This window comes from Enhydra lutris, unplaced genomic scaffold (genome assembly GCF_002288905.1).
Source record: "Enhydra lutris kenyoni isolate GAN:26980312 unplaced genomic scaffold, ASM228890v2 scaffoldscaffold1, whole genome shotgun sequence".
Taxonomy (NCBI): Eukaryota; Metazoa; Chordata; class Mammalia; order Carnivora; family Mustelidae; genus Enhydra; species Enhydra lutris.
In genome coordinates, this window is record NW_019154085.1 from 47,398,690 (window position 1) to 47,420,662 (window position 21,973).

A 21,973-nucleotide genomic window follows, 5' to 3' on the forward strand; every position below is an offset into this window, starting at 1 on the left:
TGCTTTTTTCTGTAAGTGCAAGAACTTCCAGGGCCATTCTTTTTTTTTTTTTTTTTTTTTTAAGATTTTATTTATTTATTTGACAGAGATCATAAGTAGGCAGAGAGGCAGGCAGGCAGAGGGGTGGGTGGGGAAGCAGGCTCCCGGCTGAGCAGAGAGCACAATGCAGGGCTCGATCCCAGGACCCTGAGATCGTGACCTGGGCTGAAGGCAGGGGCTTTAACCCACTGGGTGCCACCCAGGCCCCCCTCCAGGGAACAAGGGGGGTCGCTGCTACCACTCACTGAGGCTCAGAGCCAGGACGACACCTACCCTGGGCAGAGTGGCAGCTTGGATCCCCCAGCACTTAGGTTTCAAAGACTGAATCTAGGAGTCCAGGTAGGATGGTCCTTCTGGAAGGTTATTCGGTAATATGCCTCAAGGCTCAAAAATGGCATTGTTGGGGTACCTGGCTGGCTCTGTTGGGGCATGCAACTCTTGATCCTAAGGTCATGAGTTCCAGCCCCATGTTGGGTGTAGAGATTACTTAAAATAAATATATTTTTTAAATGTGCATTATTTTAAGCTCAGTATAACGTTTCTAAGAATTTATCCTAAGAAATAACTATGAGAGATAACACAGTAGTTACTTCAAGATGATGTGTGTGGTGCCTGGGTGGCTCAGCTGTTAAACGTCTGCCTTTAGCTCCGGTCACGATCCCAGGGTTCTGGGATTGAGTGCCGCATCAGGCTCTTTGCTCCGTGGGAAGCCTTCTTCTCCCTCTCTGGCTCCCCCTGCTTGTGTTCCTTCTCTCACTGTCTCTCTCTCTCTCTCTCTCTCTCTCTCTCTCTCTCTCTCTCTCCCTGTCAAATAAATAAAATCTTTAAGAAAAAAAAAGACGTGTGTGAGCCTTTGAAACCATGTGTCCTGGACACCTGGAATGCCCCGGAGCCACATGGAAGAGCAACTGAGCAATGGCCCACGGATAGTTGCCTGACAGAGGGGGTGCCCTGGTTTGCTGTGGGGGATGCATCATGAGGGGCATGTGGAAGTGTTAGCAGTTGTGTCATTGTAGGTGACTGTGTTGTTCTGAACACTTCTGTAGTTGAACAAGCTAATACTGCTTTTTTTCTCTTAAATGTAAATGGCACCAGAAGTCTTTATAGATAATTTTTAGAAAACAATGTTTTCCTAATTTTTAACATTGGAATAAATAGCCTGTTATCTGAATGCTTCCTAAATGTTCTTGAATTAGTTAGTTTTGAGACTTCATGTTTTGTTTCTAGGGACCTTACCAGGACACGCTGGAGTTCTTGTTGGGCAGTAGAGATGAATGCAAGAATTTCTGGAAGATCTGTGTGGAGTATCACACCTTCTTTAGACTCCTGGATCAACCTAAGGCCAAAGCTAAAGCCGTCTTCTTCAGCCGGGGCTCGTCCTTCAGATACAGGTGGGGCAGCAGCACGTACCCAGCCCCGGGAGGCCCTGGCGGCTGTGCAGGACTGAGACTGTCAAGAAACAAGGGCTGGGAAGTGTGTCAGAGAATTACGTGCAGCTAGTAACGGCGGCAGAAGCATATCAAGTAAAACAATGGAAAAAATAGCTTCGATAGAAACTAGAAAATCACTTACACTTCCTGCAAAGCATAGCTTTAAAATGTACATGTGAACTTGGAGGGTCGGCAAGCGTTCCTTTGCCTCTGTGAAGACTAATGCTGTGAAATGCTATTGGTTCTTTTCCCTTTGTTCACAGTGGAAGAACACAGAAACAGCTGGTGGATTATGTCAGAGACAGTGGGGTGAAGAGAGTTCCATACGAAAGGTAAGCACCATGGTCTTTATGCTGTGAAGTACGTGCTTTTAAAATCAATATTTCACATATTTAACCTTTATTTGAACAGACGTCCTCTTAAATATGTAAACACGTATTTTGAGACTTGAGTCAAATTATCTTATAAAGGGGCGCCTGGGTGGCTCAGTGGGTTAAGCCTCTGCCTTCGGCTCAGGTCATGATCCCAGGGTCCTGGGATCGAGCCCCACATCGGGCTCTCTGCTCCACGAGCAGCCTGCTTCCCCACCTCTCTCTCTGCCTGCCTCTCTGCCTACTTGTGATCTCTCTCTGTGTCAAATAAATAAAATCTTTTAAAAAAAAATTATCTTATAAAGATAGCAGGTGGGCGCTGGCTTCAGCAGAGTGCGTGATAAAGATAGCAGGTGAACACCTTGATACCTGTTGTGTGTGCAGCCTCAGGTCCTGCTGTTGAGGCTCTAATCTGCATAGTTCAGCTCAGATCGAAGGTTTTCATGCAGCATGTTAACTTTTGGGTCTAAAAATTCATCTTGTTTTTTTTGCGTGTGGAATTTTTCTTCAGTGTAGGGGATAATTTTACCTCCTCTGCAACACCTGTCTTTTATTTGAGTTCTTACTTTCTGTCCTCTGCCTATTTCTAACTAGATGCCTGTGGCATGTTATCAGGCCTTAGCCCCCTTCTTCCCCAGGGTGCGGCTGCCCTCAGTCCCAGGAGAGGCTGACGTGGTGGCTCACACTTTGTTCTCTGTTTGCAGAAGACACAGCAAGACTCGGATGTCTATTCGTGCTCTGACTGCAGACTTGCCAAGGCAGGTTAGTCTTCCTGGTTGAAGCACACGTGACACTAGTCACCGGCACACCTTTGGGGAGTCCTCTGGCAGTGCTGTAACTGGAGTCTCAGAGTCAGTCCCGCTGTTTAACTGCAGATTCCCATCCTGGGGCTGTTGGCAGAGGTGCAGTCCTAAGTAAGGAGAAAACTTTATGCATTGAGACGTGCATGATGGGGATTTTTGTGACGTTAGAAACCCGGAACACTCACAGCTGTGCTGGTCAACTCACCAGCAGAGTCCTGGGTGTGCCCATTTGCTGAGGAATGCTCTGGAACCACTAATGGTCTCATTTTAGGAGAACAGTGTGGTGCTAGGGACACACGAGAATGGGTTAGCAAGTGAAACTAGCAAGATACAAAGTAGCCTGTGTAATAAGGTCCTCATTCTGAGCTGAAGTGACAGATGCCCAGAGAAGATAGGCCAGAGCCATCAACTTCAGGGTCACGTGTCCTCTCTGAGTGACAGGGCTCTAGGTGATTTTATTTTCTCTTCATACTTTCAGTTTTCTGCAGTGGGCTAACACTGATCTTTGTTTTCAGGAAAACAACTGAATGAATATTACCTTTATAAAAGTTTGAAACAATGTAAAATGCCAGCTTACAGAACTAGTTTACTTAATTAAACTGTATTCATGAAGTGAGATTTTTTGCTGACATGTTAAGGGTAAAAAGCAGGATACAAATTTATATCTGTGCTTGGCATGATTACAACTCTTAAAGCAAGGGCGCATACACAGTTTCACGCAAATAATTCAGAGAAGAGCACTCGGCCCCATTGTCCAGAATGTGGCAGCAGTGGACAGAGCCGGCATGGCAGGACATGCGTGGTCCTGTGCTCCTCACCTCCCCCGCTAGATGCTTCCTGTTTTCAGGTTTGCATGTCCACTTCCATGCGTAAGCACACTTTCACAGAGAATCTCTCACTGTGTGATACACTTACTGCCCCCTCAGATGGCTTCATAGTTTCATATTGATTTTTTATTTCTACACGTTTTTGTTTTAGTTTTTGTTGACAGTTGGTCATTCATATTCTTACAGTATTTCCAGAAGCTACACTTGTACCTTACCTATCAAAGCTCATGTGTCCCAAACTTTTTACATTGGATCTTTTAAATAAAAACATTCTTTAGCTCTTCTAGGTATATTTCCTATTTACAAATTTTTTGCTTAATTCAAATTAAAAGAATTTATTTTTGTTTTTTCAACAAAGTTCAACTTTTTGAATAGTCTAAAAGAGTATGCATGGGGGCACCTGGCTGACTGAGTCGGGAGAGCCATGCACCTCTTGACCTGGGGGTTGTGAGTTCAAGCCCCACGTTGAGCGAGGAGCCTATTTACAAAATAAAATAGTATGAATGTATAGTATGAATATTGAAAAATTGCTTTTAAACTTTCAGTTCTGATACTGTCTTAAAAACCACAAGAGAATGTTGATAGGGTTGAATGATGGGCGTCTGAGCAAGGAACCTGTGGCCTGAGAGCTGCTGTTTAATTTCTGGTCGGTCACCACTGCGGCTTCAGCCTCCTCGTTCGCTTGTGCCACACCCTGCTCCTCTCACACAAGTTACTCAGGACTCTGGGGTGAGATTTTGATCTAAACACCCTCTTGATGATGCCATGTGTGTGCGTGTCATTTGGAGCTTCCTGGAGGCATGGCAGTGTCTTGGGAGGGCTGACTCTCCCCCGCCTGTGAGCCTCTTCTCACTCATGCTGCGCCAGCCCTGCCTGAATAGCTCTGGCCACTGGGCCACCAGCCTTCATTCCCATGGGAGCCCACCAACGTGCTTCTCTGCTCCCTGGCAGGGAGCTGCCAGCAGTGTGGCCGGATCTGGGTGTGTGTGTTGCCTGTGGGTGCTTTGCTTTTGAGTCCTGTTAGCTGAGTGATAATGGCTCACAGCCTCTAGCTGTCGTTTGCCCCCGGAAGTGAGGAGTGCCCAACACGTGCTCATGCAACTTCAGAGTGATGCAGAACACCCCGGAGATACGGGTATACATGGCTAGGTTTTCATGATGGGAATTTTCTTCACTATAGACATTTAATGACAGAAGAGAAAAAAATGAAATTATGAGGGATTTTAAACATGATTCTGGGTCCTTTTGAAAAACTGTGTTTACAAATCTTCAGTTCTAATGAGGAAAGTCTGGTCAGTTGGCCGCCTTAGCAGAGGCTGAGGTAGAAAAGTGTGGACCTACTAGCTTGGGTCCAGCTAGCTCTGCAACTTTCAAATGGTAATGTGTAATTTTATGTGTTCCTCTTTTTTTTCTTCACTTGTGACCTCCAGAGCATCTCATTCACCGAGGGCGTGAGGATTTCTGCGTCCCCATCTTCAACAAATGCCTCCTTCTATTCAGTTCCTACCTCCCCTCTGGCCCCTCGAGGCCCACCCGATTTCAAAGACAGCAGCGGCTCCCTCACAGAGCCCCAGGCTCCTGATGCCAAGAGGCCAGCTGCAGAGAGGAGCAGCGGAGCAGCAGCCGATGGCGACACCCGATGGGCCCAGTCCCCGGGGCCCCCAGCGCTGCAGCCTTGTCAAGGTGTTGGGTTGGGTCGAGTGGTTAGGAGTTGCAGCCCCAGCTCTCCCGTGGGGCAGAGTCATGACACCACCATAGACTTAGCTGCGGGGGTTGCTGGCAGGGAGTGCAGAGCTGCTGGTAAAAGCGACGGTGGGGGTGGCAGTGGCTCAATCGTGGGCTCCGCCCCCGCTCAGGGGGAGCATCCGCATGGCCAGCAGGGCAGTGCAGGGGGGCCTGTGTTCACATTGACAAACGGCCGGCTGCAGGTATCTGAGGAGTTCATAGATGATGACCCGGCAGACATCTCGTTCTTTGCTGGAGGCTCAGAGGCCTTCTCCTTCCCTTACTGTGCACCAGCCCCGCAGGCCCCTTCCTGCGCTCACTCAGGCTCCGCCCCATCCAGCCCAGACCGGTACCCCGCCGAGGCCACACGCGGGCGCCTCAAGCATGGTTTTGCATTTGAGGGAGAGGGTGGCTTTGGCGGTGATGTGCACCCCTCAGACACCTGTGAGCTGTTTGAGGTAAAGGCACAAGCCAGTCTGATGCAGAGCCTGCTGAGCCCCTCAGAGACCAGCTCACTGAGGAACAACCAGTCCGAGAACAGCTCCCTCAGCAACCTGCCGCTTCACGGCGGCTTGTCTGCTTGCACCCCCAGCTCAGCCAATCAGTCCGAGGCCAGCTCCATGGCCAACTTCCCAGCCTGCTCAGTCCGCTCTGAGGCCAGCTCAGCCTTCCAGCTCTCGGACCTCATCGACCAGTTAGAGCAGCTCAGCTACCCCCCAACCACAGCTGAGGACTCCAGCAGCACAGACACGGACTCCTGGGGTGCTGAGGCGGGGACCCCCCTAGATGTGAGCCTTTTCTTCAGTAACCCTTTTGCACAGACAAGTGGAGAGAGAGTCATTTTTGATTTGCAGAGCATAAAGAATTTGACTCCAGGAGAGCGGATAGATAAAAACCCATCTTGACCAGTCTTGGGCTCCCTTACAGGATAACCCAGTGAGAGCTCAGATATTTGCCTTTTAGATGTAGGAAGGGATTCTGTGTTCGTGGCTAGAAATTCTTCTTTTTCCTAATGCGCTGATTGATTATTCTGTTTTGAATGTCAAGGGATAAAACTGTGGCTTAGAATGATGTTAAAAGGCTTAAGATAGACAACTGTTTCAGGCTAGGGACTGATCAGTTAGTCTTCATAGCTCTGTTTTTCTGGCATATGCTTTGTTTGGTTCAACTAAAAACTGGTGCTATCCATGTCGAGGGTTACACAGTTCTGATTCCCATTGACCTTTCATGGAACATGTGTGTTATGCCTACTGCTGCTTTTTAAGATGAAGCACCCAGCTCATGCTTGACTAGGATGGGGTTTTGTTTGACTGGTCCAGCCACCGCATGGAGTCTCGAGTTCGCCCTGCAGAGCCCAGATCCTGGGAGAGGCCGAGGAGACCACAGCTTGCTGCCTGCCGGGCTCTCCGGCAGCACATGGCAAGGTCCCTGTCCCTGCCCGGGGTGTGCTTTGCACCAGAGTGTTCATCCACTGACCTTAGGCCCAGAAGTAGCGCTCTCTTTAGGTAGTGGGCTTGGAGAAACTTTGATTTAAAATGCAATGTAAAGGTGCCTCGTTAGCGCAGTAGGTAGCGCGTCAGTCTCATAAAATGCAATGTAAGTTTGAACTGTTTTCTTCTATCTAGCTTAGTAGGGATAGAAGATATCTGGTTGCAGAAAAAGCAGAACCTGACAGAGCTGTCTCCTTTGGACCCAGGGAGTGGGTTGTTCACTAAAACTCAGCATCCTGAAGCTCTGCACATGTTGAGGGCTTATATGTTAACTCTTCCTGTGGGAGTATCGTTTCCTTCAGGTCAGGTGGCATATGATACACAGTTGCCAGCTGTTTGTAACAGGCCTGTCATGGATGGAGTCTGTTTCCAAGGCCGTGGGAAAGGTCATAGGAGCAGACAGGCTGAGGTGGCCGTGCCCACCAGGCAGGCACACCTGCCAAGGCCGGGACCTGTGCCACTTCCCTCCCCTTTTGCATCTGGGTGGATTGTAACCCCCCACCCAAAGGAAATTCTTTAGAGACCCAGGGAAAGTGAGCCTGAAGGACACTTCCTTCCGCAAATAGCAGGCAGTGGAGGCAGCGACATTCTGTCGTATCTTAGTAAGAGACGGTTTACCATAAATACTAAAATATCCAAAAGTCAGGGCTGCTGCCCACGGCACAGACTGTGTTCGTCTATGGACATCAGAGGAGAAACCTGGATGGACACCGTTGACTTTGTCAAATAAGTCCGGAGATTGGGTTTTTGTTTTTTTTTTTTTTTTTATTTCTGTAGCTTATTCCTTCTGGTCTCCACTAGTAGAGCAATGCCATGTTAAAGGCTCCGTTTCTTCCACTTCCCTTGGTGACCGCAGGCCTCCCCTCTGTGCCTGTGTGCAGGACTTGAAATTCTCTGCCTTGGGGGCATGTGAGTGCACACCAAGTAGCCTGCTCTCTATTTCCGGTCACAGTCTTTCTTTTGTCATCTGTGTTGATTGAACACCAGCAGAGGCCTTTTGCTAAGTGTATAGATTTTCCATGTTTGTAGCTGCCTTAAACCTATGCCGCAGTCTCCTTACTGTGGTCTGCGGGACTCGCGCTCAGTGAGTGTCCCTTGCACCTGCCCCTGAGGCCTGCCCTCTGTGCAGCATGGAGGTGTTGTGTTGGCTCAAAAGTGTCTGTGAGGAGATGCCGCGACTTGGGTGGAAGGGCAGGAGGTGGGCCGGTTAGGAACCAGGAGGTGGAATAGCACATTCTAGACACTTTGTTTCCCCCTGGTTGTCACTTAGAAAGCTAACCTTGGATCTGTGTGGGGAAGAGTTACTATGGAAAATGCTTTTCCTAGACTCTCTCTTCTAATGAATGTGCCCAGTATTGCCTTCAGCCAACCTACATTGTCCTGTTTTAAGTGTCTGGGCAGCAGGCCTCCCTGGGATGGGTCTGTCTAGCCCTGCTCCCCAGCACAGCCAGGGCTGCAGACGGCAGCAGGCGCCTCGTCACGCTCTAGTCCTGGAGATCCGCAGTCAGTGCTGCTCTCCGACACTCCCGACAGCTTCTGCCAGGCCTTCCTCTAAAGGGATGTTGTTTCCTCAGTGAAACTTCATTTTCTGGAGTTGATTTTTTTAGCTCTTTATTTAGAAAGTTTGCAAAATACCAAAAGCAGAACAGGGAGTAAACACACCCCAGCCATTCCTCCATTCAGTTTTCCCAAAGTTGGACCTTGCACATGGCCTCTGTCCTTTTCCTTTTTCTCTGCGTTTGGTGCTATAGGACTTCCATGTGGGTCCTGACATGTGACAGCTGCCCTCAAAACTGCGTGCACCTCTGGAGCAGAGGACACCTCCTTGCATGGCACACAGTCACAGGATCAGTGAGCCCTTGCTGTCCTCCAATACCAGGGACATACTTGAATTTGCCCCCTTGCCTAAAGTGCCTGTTAATACCCGGTTTGTTCAAACTGGGCTCCAAACACAATCTGCTCACTGCACATGGCCATGACTGCTCTTCTCCTCTCATCTTGTTGAGAAGACCCCCACTTCATGCCAGTGACTTGTGGGAGAAGCCAGGCCTCTGGTCCTGGCTTGTGTCCCTGCCTTTGCCGCCACCTCTCTGCCCCGCCCGTTTCCCTGGAGGTGGGACCCAGAGCTGCGCCGACCAGGGACTACACACCCACCCCCACACCCGCCATCGCCCCACAGCCCCTGCATGGCCGGGCCTCCACACTGGTCAGCTGACACGAGCCCAGTGCCCCAGACACTCCGTAGGCACTACCAGGTCAAGTGCTAGGTTCACTTTTATCAGGAGACATTTGTACAAAGCTCTTCTTTTCCAGAGTGTTCTTAGTATGTTTAAGTTTTCAGGTTTCCCTTTCTCAGGAAGCCGGCTAATTGGAAACCAGGCGTGGCTCTCCTGGGAGGCGCCTGCAGAGCTCACCTCCCTCCACTTTTGCGTCTGGGTGGATTGTAACCCCCCACCCAAAGGAAATTCTTTAGAGACCCAGGGAAAGTGAGCCTGAAGGACACTTCCTTCCGTAAATAGCAGGCAGCGGAGGCAGCGACATTCTGTCATATCTTAGTAAGAGACGGTTTACTATAAATACTAAAATATCCAAAAGAGTTCAGATTGAGGGTCAGCCCTTCCTAGAGCAGCACTGGGTCTTTCTTTCATTTGCTTACAGCTGTTGATCGCAGTTGCCTTCTCCTCGGAAGCCTTGTGTTGTGCAGTGCTGTGGTCTTGGGAGCGTGGTCCATAGGGCTGGGCTCGAGGAGGGATGGCTGAGTGAGGTTTGCATGGTGGGGGCTGGCGGGCTTACAGCAGGAGCCAGTTTGCTGAGAGTGTATAGTTGAAAAGTGCCTGCAGAGTGCTGACAATTTTTTCCTTGAATGTGCTGCTCTCCTTGGCCAGATGCACTTCTCGCCTCTGACAAGAGGGCTGCCTGCCAGCCCCATCGCAGCCAGGAGCCTCGGGACCATAGACAGTGCCGACTGTCCCTGGTGGGTCTGCCTTGCAGAGTACGCTTGCTCTGGGCAGACCAGTTATTTTTTATTAGTTATCAAGTCTATTTTTGTACTTAAGTTTCCAAAGTTAAAGTATTTTATGTAAGCCAATATATGAGTATCTAATGTCTAGTAACAGTAAAGTTTCAGCTTAGTAAGAGTGACTGCACTCAAATAGGTAATGGCGGGTACTGCATCGCTTCTTAAATCACAGGTATAGACACGTGCCTCTTCTGTGTTCCAGAGGAATTCTCTAGTATGAGGTTAGAACTCCGGTTAGCACAGTGTCGTCATGTGATCAACACACAATAGTACGTTGGTGTTGTGGGTACAACAGCAACTGCATAAGGCTGGTCGTGAGCTCAGCTCCCCATGAGTGTGGCTGCCATCTGTCCCCACACAACCTCCTCACAATCCCAGTGACTGTATCCCCATGCTGCCCCTTTCATCCCTGTGACAATTAACACACATTTCTGAAATAGTGCTAATAGTAGATGGATGGACAATAAAAACAAGACATTGAGCAGTTGAGGGGGAAACCTCTAAATCTGTTGGCTAAGTCATTCCCCTTTCTTGTTCACAAAGTCTGCTTTGAATCACGCCAAGTAGTCGTCCTTTGGTTTTCAGGACAAACTCCCCCACCCTGGTCAGCCCTGCAAGAGTCGCCGTGAGCAGCCCTCACATGATGGCTCTGAGCACGTGGGTCATATCCCTGTGTGCCATGTGTTTATGTCACGGTCGAAGGTACGCTTACTCCCTCCTGGTTCGTGGAACATCAACAAAGACGCCCATTTCTAGAACAATTACGTCACAGACGAAATGTGAACATTCTTTCCGGTGCTTACAATTGGGTTTGGTAGTGTGTGTGTTCAGGGCCGTGGGGTCACTGCCAGGGTTCTGCTTTGGCCCTTGTCCTGAAGTTACAGCAGGAGTGCAGGTGCCTGAGGTACCTGGGGCACTCTCTTTTACCTGAAAGCATCTGCCCTCCCTCAGGAGCTGTGGAGCAAAGGAACTAGGACTTCCTTATGCACTTGACGTACTCATTCTCTACAGAAAACAGTGATGTTCCCTGGTCTGTGGTACTTATAAGATTCGTTTTCCACTGAAATTGCCATATAAATTTGCAGACATGTACTAATTTAGAATTTAATTGTTTATTCAATAAAATAAGGAAAGATTTACTATGAACTTTTATATGGACCTTTTAGCTTCCTTTCCCTCTTCTTGTTTTTAGTTTTGATTTGCGTATATTAAAGGTTGTCTCACATATTAAATGAATCCCTGAAACCGCCACATATTGTTTTCACAACCTCTTTGCTGACGCCGCTTTCACTTTCATAGGCTTCTGAGCAACACGTAGGCACCATGACGCTCCACAGACAGTCTTACTTCAGGTAGGGATGCTGACATCCCTGTGGAAGGCCAACCGGGGGAAGGCGCCATGCGTTCTCACAGTGTTTGCGCACTCTCGGCGCTGTCCCCTCGGGCCCGACAGGCATGGCCAGCGTGCAGATGCAGACTCGGGTGCCGTGTTCTGTTCCTCTGGCCCAACACCATGCCCTTGAGGTGGTAGCCCGTGACGGCGCTGTTTGCGGTGTTGGGGACAAACACGGGGTCCTTAAGCTCATAGGGCGCACAGAACACTTGCTGTTGGCTTCTTAATTCTGAAGGTGAGAACACTGTTCCCCTTCTCCTCCCGCCCACCCCATCAGCTAGAGTCTGCCCTACAAAATCTCTGACCCAAAGCATAGCAGCTGCTCACATTCTGACCAGGTCTTCACCCCAGTTCTGAACTCGAGTTTCCCGCTTGGGCAATGCAAGCTTTTGCTGCCTCCACACTTGCCCAGCCCCACTCAGGCCTTGGAGCATGGTGGATATGCCCCGCTTTCTGGTCAGTGGCTGTAGCCAGCCTTGTGGGGGAGGGCTCATGGCCTCTCTGGGCGCTCCTGGCAGCAGGTGCTGGTCTCCTCTGGGGGCTCACGGTGCCCAGCACCCAGGGCAGGACACAGCTGGCAGTGTGTTCCTCCTGGAGCTTGGTGTCTTTGCCCTGCCGCACTCCAGAGCAGGGCGCTGTCAGCACAGACTCCCCAGAACCCTTCACAGGTGGTCACTTCCCCACTTGGGGGATATAGTGCATCACGGGCATGCCCATTCCCTCCCACGACAACACGGGCCCTGCTCCCTGCCTGGTGGCCCCACTCGGGGTGAACTGGTGACATGAATGGTTCCCCAAGGAGGTATTTTATTCCCAAAACCAGATTTCGAGAAACTGCTCAAAAGCATTTCTTTTTTCCATCCCTTCTCTGGGTTGACTGGTTACGAGGGTAAAAACTGTATGGCTCTTATTTTTTAATTACGTTAACCCAGGTTACGTTTCTTTCCTGACAAGCATCACCTGCAGGCTCTTTGGTTTCTCAGGATAGTTCGTGTGGGGTACCTTGCTCTTGTTGCACTGGCAGTCAGAGACCTGTAGACAAGCTGTGTCCTCTGATAGAGCCCACACGCAGGGGACTCCACACCTGCAGGTGCTGATCTGGACAGATGCCCCAAAGTGTGACTGTGTTGTAGGCTAGAACACATATTTTCCTTAACAGGGAGTCTTGTTTATTCCTTAACAAGGAAAGACTGAAAGTGCTTCTTGGGGGCACTATGTGTATTGACATCACCCTCTGAACTTAGGGTCACCCCAGCCATACTCAAACCCCAAGACCTCTGTGTGCCAGGCACCTGCTCACAGCCTTGTGGATGTGGCCATGGGTGAGCCCCCCAGCGCCATGGAAAGGGTACAGCACAGGTCAGACCCTGCTCTGCCATTTGTCAAGTGGCAGAGATGAGGCAGAGGAGGCCTGCAATGACAGTGAGAGGAACTGATGTTTGTACTCCTGCATATCAGCCATTTTTCTTCCTCCCGCTTTTATTTTTGAGCCAGATTTTGGGTAAAAGGGACTTGCAACATCCTAGTCCAAAAGTGGAACCAGAATTCACTTTCTGCTAACTTGTTAAGCTCACATTTACTTGGGTTCTTGGTACAGTTTAGTTTTTTCATCTTACAAAATTAACGACCCATCGTTCAAGCCAAAGAGGGAGTTTCTGGATCTTACTCCTACTGTCATGTTAACCTTCATACTTGAGCCTGAATTTTCCAAACCAAAGCCAATTCTCCTTCCACCTCAGGCAAAATTTTCAAGATTGTTTATTACAGAGTTCTGAAAAAGAATTTAATGGTATGAAATGAAAATAAGCTTAAGTTTTGCTCTAATTCTGATATTGATCTTTCACCACATAGGTGAATAAAGTGAAGAGGAACATAGAAGGATAATACTGTGCTTTTTAAAATGATGTTTCAAAAATTATAAAACAAATACTTAGAAATTTTTGAAAATAAAATCACCTGTCAGAGTTACTTACTGTTGACAGTTTTAAATGTATGTCCTTGAAGATGATCAAACCTTCTAACTTGCCCCTTTGAGTACAGGACCTGTCTTGAACCACAGGTTGGATGGCGTGGTCCCCCTCCAGCAGGAATGTGGAGTTCAGTAGAATGTAACTACTGTCTGTATCTATCAGTTTCAAATAATTTGATGCTGGAAATTGAAGAATTTCCAAAAGTCCCTGGAGCACAAGTAAAGGAATCAGTCATTCTTGATGCTGCAGTGGAACGGCAGAGCACCCCCTCGTGTCTAAGTGGATTCGATGGGAGGGACTCTAGTAATTCAGAAAAATATTCTTGCAATTTTTTGGTGGAGGACCTTGGACACAGGAGTCTGTTTTTACAAATGTTTAAGATTCTTTCCATGGCAGTTAAGGCTAAATGTACTCTGTGGTATCTAAAACGACATTCAGCATTTTTAAAAAAACCCTAAGACCCGCATTCTGGTGTGCACTGTCAGTGTTGATGAGGTTCCCTGTGGCAGGGAGTTTCTAACGGTAGTGCCTTTGCACACCCACCGGCACATGGAGCAGAGCCGCCGGCCTCAAGCACCTTGGCTTCTGCCTCTCCTGGCATGCACCCTGCAGAGCCATGCCCCGTGCCTGTGTTCTCCAGGTGGAGCGTGTGCATAGGGAACTTCACACACGTGGTGTTAAGGCTGACCCACACAGGATCGGGCCTGGAGCCATGGGTGCACCCTCCAAACAGCCTCGAGTGCAGATGGGCTGTGTGCCTGTGCCGCTGGCTTGAAAGCTCATCTCCCCACACTTTTACTTTGTCTGGTAGGATCTGGGTTGACGTAATGTGAAGTAGACGTGATTTATAATGTTTTGCTGTAGCTGACAGATTTAATAAAAACAAATGTTTAATGGCAGTTTGTGGTACTTTTTAATCTGTTCACTAAATTATGAGTCGATGTCTGCAGTGATCCTATCAAAGACAACTTTGAACCTCCCTAGAAGCACAATATTTTTTTCCAAATGAGCAGTCTCTCTTGCAGGGGCAGCTCCTTTCACAAGTTCGTCACCAAGGGGCCATTTATCGGAAGTTGCATTCTCTTAATTCAATGGCCCAATGAGCGTATCCTGACCCTGCCCTGTTTGCCGGGCCCCACAGCCCCCAGAGCCCATTCCCGACACTTCCGTGGGGACCACCTCCTCGAGCTCCACCTTCTATTCTTTAAATATGAAGTCAAGTCTGTAGCCACTTTTTAGGGAACTGTCCGCTATTAACTTGCAGTAGGACTGCCCATCTTCAAGGGAGATGCTATGCGAGGCACTGGGGGACAGAGTGGAGCACTGAGCTTAGCCTATTTTCGTAACCAGTAAGTGTGAGACACGGGCTCTCACACTTTGGTACAATTGAAAAATAAGATCTGTTGGTAGTAGCTTCTGAACTTTTTTCTGAATTCTCCGTGTGTAAAAGTATCTCATTACACAATTCTGGGCCTATTCGGGACCAAAAGGGTTTTGGAGTATGAATCATAAGTAGCTCGTCTTTGGAAATCCGCCCCTTCCCCACACAGGGGGTCCTCCACACTGCAGGGACCAGCAGAGCCCTTGGCTTCCGCACTCCGTGTGGTCTGGAGAAACAAAGGAATTCCATGTGATTTTAGGTTGCTTAGCATATCTTAACCTGTGTAATAAAAGCAACTTCTAATAAGCTGGTTGTTAATAATTTCATACTCAACATTGTCCAGGTTTGCACTATCAGTGAGTGTGTAGTGGTGAGAAATCCCACAGGAAAATTCTGTCATCATCGCATTGCTAGCTCACTCCCAGAAGCCTCTGGGCAGGACCCCTGACAGCTCACTGCAGCCTCCAGAGCTCCATATTTGTCAATGTGAAAACAAGGACCCTCCCTGCAGCCCGCTGGCCAGGCTGCGGGGTGGCTGGCATGTGGGCCCGTGCCCGCCCAGGGAGCTGGTGCTCGGCCCAGCGGTGTCCTCCAAGGAGCCCCTATGCGCTAACCTGCCTGCCTGCCCATGTACAGGTTTTAGGCCAAAGAAGCCAAGTTTGGGTTTTATAAACTGTCTCTGTAGGTGACTTGAGTTTGAAGTGTGACTAGGGTATAAGAGTATCGTGCTCTGAAGCCAGCGGTGTGTGGGAGGGGAGGCTCCGGGAGTCCTGGGCCAGTTACTACTGTGTTCGCGCACTCAGTGGCAGGCAGAAATCTCAGGAGCTGCGATGTTGGAATGGCTGTACAATTATAAGCCTAAGGTCAATTTCTGTTACAAATAGCTTCTAAGTTGGTTAATTTCGTATATAAAACTCTGCTATAAAGATATATTTAAGACTTGGCATTGAACAGTTACTGATGTCCCGTAGAAAACATTAGACATAACCTTTTGAGACGTAATTCTTGATACGAGACTCCCTTTAGTACAAAATGTGTGGCAGAGTCTGCCTCATCAGCAGCCGCCTTAGAACTAGGCCAGAATTTTGGCTTCTGCTTAGTCAAAAGCAAACTTTGTTTTAAGAAGAAAGTACTGGTTTTGTGGTATGATTCAAGAAAACCAATACGACATCCTTGTTTGTGAAAAATCCAAAGTAGAAAACAGTATGGGAAGTTTCCATTGATGCAGTTTTTTCGTGAGTAACAAGTGTGTCCTTCGAGCACAGATGTGTTCACCCAGCTGTCACCCAGCCCTCGTGTGCAGCCTCCGCAGTCTGCCTTTCGTTGAGCATGCATGAAAGGTGCCCCTCTCGGATGGCGCCTTCTGCTCAGAACTCTTTGTGCGCTTATTTTTATCACAGTTCCATCTCGTGTGGAGCAGAGGAGATTCTCCCCTAGACATGCTGAGCCCTGGGTGTCCGAACCGCCGGCGGTTGGTCTCTGGAACTGGATTGGCCAGCCGCCAACCTACTTGCATCTCACTGTGTCACAGCGACAACTGCATGTGACCGAGGCTTTGTTTACACACCTCCCAGAAGGTGCCTGGTGGTAGCATTAAGCTAATGTGAGCTAAAGCTTGCTGGCAACTGCTGTCTGGCCAGCGTGGCAGCCCTTTCTCATTTCTTGCTCCATCCCCTGCCCCATTCAATTCCAGGCCTTTCCATGGAGAGTCCTCAGCCTTCTCCCACCACTCGGAAGAGCCCACTGAGCCTGAGCCCTGCATCTCAGGTGACCCTGGGCCCAGCTGGGCAGGGCTTGTCCCCTCTCCTGAGCCCTGTCCTTAGCCACGCTGGCGGAGCCAGGACGGACAGCGAGGAGCAGCCGAAACACAAGGTGGGCACTGCCCCAGCAGACAACTTGCTGCTGGTGGGCCTGGTTTGCAGGGAAGCTGGAGCGGGCAGGGCAGGCTCTGCGTGGGGGGTGCTGGCTCTCCCAGTGAAATCTGTCCTGAAAGCCACATGTCACCTGGGACATCTCAGCTATCTTTGCACAAAAGCAGGCTCCCTTATTCATTTAACAGCACTTCCTGGCACCTGTGGGTTTCGGGTGGGGGTGTAAGGGAATGGCTAGGCTTTGGGGAGCCCTCAGCCTCCTGCCCTCCCTCCCTTGTTAAGCACTCTCTTGAATAATTGTATATTTGGGAGGAGAAGGCTTGGGTACTAAGGGAGGGTGACCAGGGACCCCATCTTGTTGGGCTCATGGGTGAGTGGGTTCTGAAAGAGGGTTTGGGTTGGGGGTGGGGTCCGCACTGGGGAGTGTTGTAGCTGGGGAGGAGGGATGTGTGAGGTGTGTGTTTATAGTAGGAAGTTGAGGCGGTGCCCACAGGTTTCTCTCTATTGTCGGGGATAGGAGTGAGGGCACACGCTGAGAGGCCGGCAGGTGGGAGCACCCGAGCTTGAAGACGAGGTGATGTCCAGAGACAGTGGCACCCATCGTGTGGCCATTCCCACTCTCCTGGCCTGTGCCCCACACCTGAGTGGTGACGACACAGACAAGGCAGCCTGGGCACGCAGCTCTGTGGGAGGGACAAGAAAGGACAAAAAGGCTGGGCATTTGGAGGCTTGGGAAAGAGAATGCTTAAAATAATGGACTATGGACTGTGGCAACCCAGGGGATATCTGTCCCCCTGAATGTGGGGAGTGATCCCTGAGGAGCAAGATGGCCATAAGTGGGTTGGACCCTGCCTCACAGCGCCTGTCATGTGGGAGAGCTGACATCTAAGAATGCCTTGTCATGCCTTGGGTTCCATCCTGAAGTGCCCAGAGAGCGAGTCGAGCCATGGGCCACTGTGTGTGGGACACATGAGCTTCCAAGTGGTGGGGTAGACCAGTGAGAGGACTGGTGAGCCCTCTGAGCACACACTCCTCCCTGGGCCCCACTTCCAAGAGAGCAGACCCTGAGTCAGAAGGCATGCTGGCATGTGAGGTGGCCCAGCGAGAGTGGGGGTCCCAGAACCCCAGCTCCATGTGCAGGGCCTGCAGGCCCTCCCCTCAGGCCTCCATCCTCCCCCAGCTGATGGGCAGACATGGTCCCTCGGACACTCTCTTTGGTGGCAAGATGATTGGGTTGAGGATGTTTTTATTTACTTTGAAACCTAATGTCCATCCGTTTAGCTCACTGTTGCTTTAGTGCAGAAACAGAATGGCTAGAAAGCTGTGTAAAAAAATGAAATGTTAACTTATACCTTTCTGTACTACAAAAAATAGTCCTTTAGATGGTTCTGTAGGGCAATGACTGTAACACCAGAGAGTCATCACCTGGGTCATGGTAGGTGACCATGGCATTCACATCCAGACCAGGCCTTGGAGCAGGAGGCTGGGGGGCTGCACCTGCACACCGGGACCCCAGGATCTACCCCCCAACCCAGAGCTGCCCCTGCCTTCTCTCCTTGCCAACAGTGCTGCCTCATGGTTGCCAGCCCCGCATGCCACCCACCTGCTGGGGGCTGCGCAGCCAAGGGGCAGTGGGTGCCAGTGGACTCCCAGATGATGGCCGGGGCAGCCCCCCAAGCAAGTGCTGAGAGCTGCAGGCTTCATGTTCCTGCTGTAAGCCAGGCCGCTTGGGGAACTTGGTGCCGTGGGCCTTCCTTGCACATCTACTGCTCGTCTTTGTGCCGACCCCTGGGCAGGAGTGCCTATGCCCATTGGTCTCCTGGCATCCTCTGCACCAGTGTGTCCCACGTCCCCCTCTTTCTGCTAGGACTCCGTGAAGACCAACCATGGCCGGCAGGTATGGAGGCTGAGGTGCTGCATGGGTCTCAGCTGCTGGCCACGGTGCCGCCAGCTCAAGGGAACTCGCTTCACTCCCTGGCCGGCCGGCTGGGTGGCTCCCAGGGAGGAGCTCCCCTGAGAGGTGCCCTAAGAGGTTGTCTTTGCCCTGGATACATAGGCCATCCGTGAGCACCCCTGACCACTACACTCCTGGTGTCCCCTGTCACTAACTGAGAGCCTCTGGGACATGGTTGTGAGCTCCTCAGTGACACTACCGTGGCTGTGTTTCTGAGCATTTCTCTCGGGGCACCTCACCCCCCACAGGAGACGAGTGGGTCTAGAACCTCAGGGTGACCCTGTTTCTGCAGGATACACTCAGGGCTTAGGTGCCACTGGGGACCTCATGTAGAGGGGACTGCAATTAGGAAGCTGGCTTGCCGACCATGCATGCGCACACGTGGACATGCAGTGTCATGGGGACCTCGAGCCTCCTGACCATGAACGTGGGCCTCTTGGGGCTGGCTCTGACCCCAGAGAGCTTGCTGGGAAAACCAAACTCCAGAGGAGATGTAACTTTTGTAAAGTGAATTGGGATTTGAAAAAGTCGTGTTTTAATAGCACAAAGCCTAAAAAGAAAGAACTGGAGAGCTTGAGGATTGTCACTCTGTGGGGAGAGGGACAGAGCTCCAGGGACCAGGGGTGGGTGCTCCAAGATGCTAGAAGGACCCCAGCATCATGAGAACACAGAGTAGGCTCACCTGGCCACTAGGATAGAGTGGCTGTTGATTCTATGGGAAGAGTGGGTCACGTGGAATATTCCTGGTATGGGGGAGGGGACACAGCCATAGCTGTGGTCTCCAGGGCACACAGGAGGAATGTGCCTGTGTCACCACTGCAAGAACACTGCAGCCTCTGGTAAACTTCACCTGGGGGCTGGGGGCACAAGGAAGATGTGGGCCCCCAAATATCAGCCTCCAGCCCAGCCTCCCCTGTCAACTTCCAGCTGACATCTGAAGTCCATCCCAGACTCACGCAAATCTGACCCCTTGACCTTCCTCCCCAAACGTGCTTGCTACCTTAGGGATAGCAGCTTTTTCCTTTGGTTTGGGCCTAAAAACAGTCCACCCTTGCCTTCTCTGTCCCTCGGACCTCTACCCACACCAGAATTGACCTTGAGATTGTGTCTGGGGTCCCGCCTGGCTGTGGAGCCCAGATGGTGCAGAGGCCTTCTGCTGAACCCCAGCCTCCCCTGCTGCTCTCAGTGTGGCAGCCAGCCTTGTCCTGGGGACCCAGCGCACCCACTGTGCTCTGAGAGACCCTGGAGGACCCCCCTACCTTCTCCACCAGTAACCAGCTCGCTTACCTCTTGTGCCTGCCCTCATCCTTGACCTCCAGCCTGTTTCCCACTATCAGGCTGCCCCGTCTCCTCTGCTAGGGGCTGTGGCTACCCTGCACCGCTGGGCCTCCAGCCAACCCCTTCTGCTTTTACTTCCGTAACTGTCAGCTCCAGGGCAGGGACCTCTCTTCCTGGGACCTCTCTTCCTGGGTACGTCTTGGGAGCCTATTTGGGACTGGCCTGTGCTCTGTGGATGTGTGCATGGTGGCCTCAGGGACAGTCAACCCTAAGGTCCTCTGCCTGGCAGAGGAGCTACAGGGGAGCATGCTAGGAATGGAACAGAACCACCGCTCCACCAGGTGGGAAAGGACAGAGGAGGGGCCTTTGAGCTGGACTTTGACAGAGGCAGCTCCCTGAGGTGTTCAGGTTGTGGAGGGGCCCTGTGGGGCCAAGACACAGGCCTTCCCAGGTGCAGCATGATGCCTGTCCACTGCTGGCATGCCAAGAGCTGGGGCTGGTAGGGCCCAGGTTCCCGCTCCTGACTTGGCTGCCAGCATCTGAACGTCAGGCAGAGGCCCTGATGGAGAGCTGAGAATTCCTAGGGCTGGCCCGTCTCTGGCCCCACCATCCAAGTGTGCTAGCTGGCCCAGTGCTCTAACGTAGGGCACAGTTAGCACTGTGTGTGCAGTTTTAATGACATTTGGAAGTTAGACTTAATCTTTTAGAGTCACATATATGCATGTATACACATGCATGTGTCTACACCAGCTACACCCCTGGTAGTGATACCAGATCAATAATTTGATCACAAAACCAGTAATAAGCTTCAATAATAGATGTTGATATTTGAACAGTGATTTTTTTTTTCCTCAGAAAGATCACCATAGGGGTGCATGGGCAGCTCACATGGTTAAGTGTCTGCCTTCAGCTTAGGTCGAAATCTCGGAGTCCTGGAATCAAGCCCCGTGTCCGGCTCCCTGCTCAGCGGGGAGTCTCCTCCCTCTGCTTCCCCCCCACCACCCCGGCCCCACCCCTTGTGTGTGCACAGCCTCTCTCTCAGAATGAATAAATAAAATCTTTTTTTTAAAAAAGGGAATAACATAAAATGAGAAAAACATGTGAGGGAGATCCAACTGTGTTTATATTTTTACTCAGAAGGAAATCCGGTCAAGACTTATAGATGAAAAGCGCGTGATAGTGTGAACTGGAGCAGAAGGAAGCGTGAGCCGTGAACCTCAGTGACGTGGCTGACAGACACGTGCTCACGCGCTCTGTGCTTCTTGCAGAGCATGGCAGCAGATGAGGCCTATTTCATAGCCAAGGAGATTCTCGCTACAGAACGAACATACCTGAAGGATTTAGAAGTTCTCACTGTGGTATGAAACTTAAGTTCCTTTATTACTTTGTCTTCATTAATACCTCCTAAATCTAACCAGAGCTGGACGATCCCTCCTGAGAAGGAGCTCTTGGCCTTCATGAGACGTACATGTTTACGTTCTGTTAAATATATTTGCCTTAAAGCATACTGAAGGTCAGAATATTGCGTCCAATGTTTTTATAAAACTAGGAGTATCCATTTGAAGCTTTTCACCCAGAATTGTTTTCTTATAATGTGAAAATGGGTGGTCAGCCGAGAGGATAAGCTGTAGTACTGATTGGGCTGTCCCAGTGGGGACTCTGGGGTCAGTGCTGGGTGTCCCTGTGGCTTCAGACCCTCAGGGCAAGGTCCCTCGGTCACCCTGACTCTTCCTGCAGTGGTTCCGCAGTGCTGTGGTCAAGGAGGATGCCATGCCCGCAGACCTGATGACCCTGCTCTTCTCCAACATAGACCCCATCTATGAGTTCCACAGAGGCTTCCTGCGTGAGGTGGAGCAGAGGCTGGCACTCTGGTAACATTCTTCACACACGGGCGGCCCCTGCACTGGACACCCACGTGGGACAGCTCTACCCTGTCCCTGTTCTCAGGAACTTCCCAGCTTCAGAAACTAATTCACAAGAACCATTGTTTCATTGAAGTATATTTTTTAAACTTGGGGGAGGGGTAAACTTATAACAGCCACTTTTATTCATCCTATTCCAGAAAGGAGAATGAAAGATGTAAGTTAAAAGTAGATCCCTTTTTTTGCCGATTACCATCTTTTAGAGAATGATCAAATGTTAACTGTTTCTGTCAAATATGGGCCTTCCACCTCAAGCATCTCACTGCCATTCTGCCTCTAACTAGGACAGCCAGTCACACAAGCATCCACCAGAGTAGAGTGCACAAGCTTTAACAACGTTTTGACCATATTTGTTTGTTTCTACTCCAGGGAAGGGTCTTCTGACACCCATGTCACAGGCGGTCATCAACGAATCGGGGACATCCTGCTCAGGAACATGCATCAGTTAAAGGTAGTGCGGGTTGCTATGATGACTCTACCCCTAGCAACTGACAGTGCAA

At 50.3% G+C, this 21,973-nt stretch overlaps 1 protein-coding gene across 2 annotated transcripts in view; it reads left to right on the top strand.

The window, feature by feature from the left end:
* Positions 1–21,973, top strand: part of LOC111160917 (FERM, ARH/RhoGEF and pleckstrin domain protein 2) — a 97,033-nt gene that overhangs the window by 56,449 nt on the left and 18,611 nt on the right. For both annotated transcript variants that reach the window (XM_022524702.1, XM_022525490.1), the window contains exons 9-16: positions 1,267–1,430; positions 1,733–1,801; positions 2,545–2,602; positions 4,901–5,153; positions 16,142–16,320; positions 20,820–20,909; positions 21,289–21,422; positions 21,843–21,924. In XM_022524702.1, the coding sequence (XP_022380410.1) occupies positions 1,267–1,430; positions 1,733–1,801; positions 2,545–2,602; positions 4,901–5,153; positions 16,142–16,320; positions 20,820–20,909; positions 21,289–21,422; positions 21,843–21,924 (1,029 nt within the window). The remainder of the gene's footprint in view (positions 1–1,266; positions 1,431–1,732; positions 1,802–2,544; positions 2,603–4,900; positions 5,154–16,141; positions 16,321–20,819; positions 20,910–21,288; positions 21,423–21,842; positions 21,925–21,973) is intronic.